Here is a 3,353-nt window from a genome sequence, read left to right on the forward strand (position 1 = left end):
AACATACAGTGAGAGGCAAGAAATCTCGGGGCGAGTCGGTCTTAGCACAGGTAACGGTAGAGAGAACTTTGGTCTGGTCCATGCCGAGAACAACGGAGCCATTAGCGAAGCGAGCGATTTTGCCAGTCTCGAACGAGACAACGCGGGATCCGACTTCGAACTCCTCCTTAAAAGATTCCAATATTTTGGTTCCTGCGGAGGCCGGCGAGTCTGGATCAGAGGGAGCGAAACCAAGGCGGCCAGAGCAGATGGTACGAAAACCTAAAGCACGCCATGCGAGAAAATTCGGAAGAGAAGATGACTTAGCTCGATTCACAATCGACGACATTACACATACACAGAGAGAGTGAGAGAGGCGGAGAAGAGAGGGAAAACGGAAAAGGGTTTAACGCACCGGTGAAGTTGAGACTGAGCCGACAACATAAAACTAAAAGAAAGGGTTTTAGCGGTCCGGGTCCGGTACGGTTCTGCTACAATCGAATTTTCTTAACATTTAATTAAACCGATCCCTATGATCTCTGTTTTAGTTAATTTTGAGCATCGGACACAATTAGAGCCTGCGTGTGTTTTAAACTTTGTGAAGTTTATTAACTTCGGATACTCATTATGTAAATCGCCATTGAAGGCAAGAGTACTCATGTTTGATACGAAATGTAAAATAGATACTGTCACTAGTAATTCTTAAATTAAAACAACTTGGAATAATGAAACAAAAACGTTTGTTTATTTCCAACAAAAAAATCATTCAACCGCCAATATCATTTAGTTTTATGCTACGTTATGAAATTATTATGGCGAGCATTATTTTTGTATTGTTCTCAGAAATGTTCAGACAAGAGGAATCTCGTGGAGCTGTGTTTTGAGCTTGGAGGCCACTGCATCAATGAACTCTTCCGTGTTCAAATACGAATCCCTACTCGCCCTGCGTCAAAAGTTTCATGAAACCATCAAGAGCAATAATACTACAGTAACAGGCTAACAGCATTAAAACTGAATGCAGTACGAATTGGTTTGGGTTTGGCTAAATGGTTTCCTATCAATAATATACACAACTTAATTTGAACACTTGCCAGCACATTCTTCAGTTTCTTCGGATCAGTTTCAGATTCAATTTCGGGTTTACTTGGTTATAAGTTTTATTAATCAATCAAGACGGTTTGAGCTCTTTTTCTGTTTCAGGCAAATGACCAGATTGTAATGGCAAAGTTGCTGCTAGTGAGATAAGGAAAGGCTACTTACTTGGGACCATGGATTAAAAGGGCAAGATCCTTGGTCATTTTCCCTGTCTCAACAGTGTTTACACAAGATGACTCAAGCTTCTTGACGAAATCCATTAGTTTTTCGTTCTTATCCAGTTTTGCCCTTAAGCAGTAAAAAGGGCAGAAGAGTCCATCAGATGATCAAGAGAAAGCACAAGAACGTTGCAAGTGGAATAGGTAAATGCATGAATAAACGCAGAACTCAGTTAGCTAATCTAGCTAGAATAGCAAAACATAGGATGATAAAGCTGTGTGTGAAAGTCTGAAAGAGGCTTAGATACCTGTGTTCCAAGCCTCGTGTCCATGCAAATATGGAGGCGATGCTGTTAGTACTGGTTTCTTGTCCCTTCTGGTGCAGTCGGAAATGTCGAGTTACAGTTCCATGAGCCGCCTCTGACTCGAGTGTTTTCCCATCAGCAGACAACTGCAACAAATTCTATCATGTACAGACTTTTTTTTTTGCAAAGAGAATTGATACTTGACTGTAGGTTCATGATACAAACCAAAACGGAGGTCATGAGGCCTAATGAGCCAAACCCTACATTTAAAGAAGGAAAAACAATAAGAAGTGTTAAGTATGTTACTTGCTTTACACAAATAAACATTCAAAGATTGTAGGTTTAAATTATACCTTGGGCAAGAAGATCACTTTGAACATCACCATCGTAATTTTTGCACGCCCAGACATAGCCACCTTCGCTTTTTACTGCGTAAGCCACCATGTCATCGATCAAGCGGTGCTCATACCTACAACAACAATACCATTTCAATATTACCTTTACTAACGAAAAGGGAAGCAAGATGCAAACTTTAAGTAAGAGCATAAAGATATTAACCAGATTGAGTGCTCTTCAAACTTTTGCTTCCAATTCGCCTCATAAACATCTTGAAATATGTCCTTGAACCTGTATTGTTTAACCAGATTATAGAGCAGTTCTCTTATGCAAACCCGAGACTTAGAGATCACCAAGAAGGCGAGAACATAGAAAACAAACCTGCCATCATATTTCTTGAGAATTGTGTTCTTGGTGCTCAAGTATAGTGGCCATTTCTTATTAAATGCGATCGCCANTTGCAAAGAGAATTGATACTTGACTGTAGGTTCATGATACAAACCAAAACGGAGGTCATGAGGCCTAATGAGCCAAACCCTACATTTAAAGAAGGAAAAACAATAAGAAGTGTTAAGTATGTTACTTGCTTTACACAAATAAACATTCAAAGATTGTAGGTTTAAATTATACCTTGGGCAAGAAGATCACTTTGAACATCACCATCGTAATTTTTGCACGCCCAGACATAGCCACCTTCGCTTTTTACTGCGTAAGCCACCATGTCATCGATCAAGCGGTGCTCATACCTACAACAACAATACCATTTCAATATTACCTTTACTAACGAAAAGGGAAGCAAGATGCAAACTTTAAGTAAGAGCATAAAGATATTAACCAGATTGAGTGCTCTTCAAACTTTTGCTTCCAATTCGCCTCATAAACATCTTGAAATATGTCCTTGAACCTGTATTGTTTAACCAGATTATAGAGCAGTTCTCTTATGCAAACCCGAGACTTAGAGATCACCAAGAAGGCGAGAACATAGAAAACAAACCTGCCATCATATTTCTTGAGAATTGTGTTCTTGGTGCTCAAGTATAGTGGCCATTTCTTATTAAATGCGATCGCCATAGATGATTCAGCAAAACCTCGAATTGACTGACATATCACAAAACACAGTATGGTCGTTAATAAATCTTCACAACCAGAGTGAATAAAACTAAAGCCAATTAATAAAAGAGACATACCTCATCTACATTGTACATAGCTAGTGCGACTCCTGGGCCTTTAAAATCATATACATCTAGCTCCACAGGTGCGTTCCCATCTTGTGGGACTAATAAGACAATGAGACTTATTCACGTCAATCTGAACTAAATAATTGAAGAATTATCATGGTCTAATGAATATAGTTTGGTATGGTCTTACCAAAAACCATTTTCAACTTTCCTGGCCCATTAATAACTGTATCAGTGGCACGATACTGGTCACCAAAGGCATGCCTACCAATGCATATTGGTTTTTTCCAACCTGTAAAGAC

The 3,353-nt window shown here is 39.3% G+C and overlaps 2 protein-coding genes across 3 annotated transcripts in view; both read right to left on the reverse strand.

Annotated features, from left to right (window-relative positions):
- The window catches only part of LOC104735475 (polyribonucleotide nucleotidyltransferase 2, mitochondrial), a 10,804-nt gene extending 10,413 nt beyond the window's left edge, over window positions 1–391 (reverse strand). The window contains exon 1 of the mRNA XM_010455280.2: window positions 8–391. Within this exon, the coding sequence (XP_010453582.1) occupies window positions 8–328 (321 nt within the window). The 5' untranslated portion in view covers window positions 329–391. The remainder of the gene's footprint in view (window positions 1–7) is intronic.
- The window catches only part of LOC104735477 (isocitrate dehydrogenase [NADP], chloroplastic/mitochondrial), a 4,887-nt gene continuing 2,193 nt past the window's right edge, over window positions 660–3,353 (reverse strand). The window contains exons 8-16 of one of the 2 annotated variants that reach the window (XM_019235168.1): window positions 3,061–3,149; window positions 2,922–2,971; window positions 2,255–2,308; window positions 2,096–2,164; window positions 1,891–2,006; window positions 1,763–1,797; window positions 1,541–1,683; window positions 1,240–1,362; window positions 662–922 (exon numbers count right to left, since the gene is read on the reverse strand). In XM_019235168.1, the coding sequence (XP_019090713.1) occupies window positions 829–922; window positions 1,240–1,362; window positions 1,541–1,683; window positions 1,763–1,797; window positions 1,891–2,006; window positions 2,096–2,164; window positions 2,255–2,308; window positions 2,922–2,971; window positions 3,061–3,149 (773 nt within the window). In that variant the 3' untranslated portion in view covers window positions 662–828. Of the gene's footprint in view, window positions 923–1,239; window positions 1,363–1,540; window positions 1,684–1,762; window positions 1,798–1,890; window positions 2,007–2,095; window positions 2,165–2,254; window positions 2,309–2,375; window positions 2,411–2,503; window positions 2,620–2,708; window positions 2,778–2,867; window positions 2,972–3,060; window positions 3,150–3,353 lie in introns of both variants that reach the window. The other variant, XM_010455282.2, reaches the window with a different exon arrangement.

The sequence above is a fragment of the Camelina sativa genome, chromosome 13, assembly GCF_000633955.1.
Source record: "Camelina sativa cultivar DH55 chromosome 13, Cs, whole genome shotgun sequence".
NCBI lineage: Eukaryota > Viridiplantae > Streptophyta > Magnoliopsida > Brassicales > Brassicaceae > Camelina > Camelina sativa.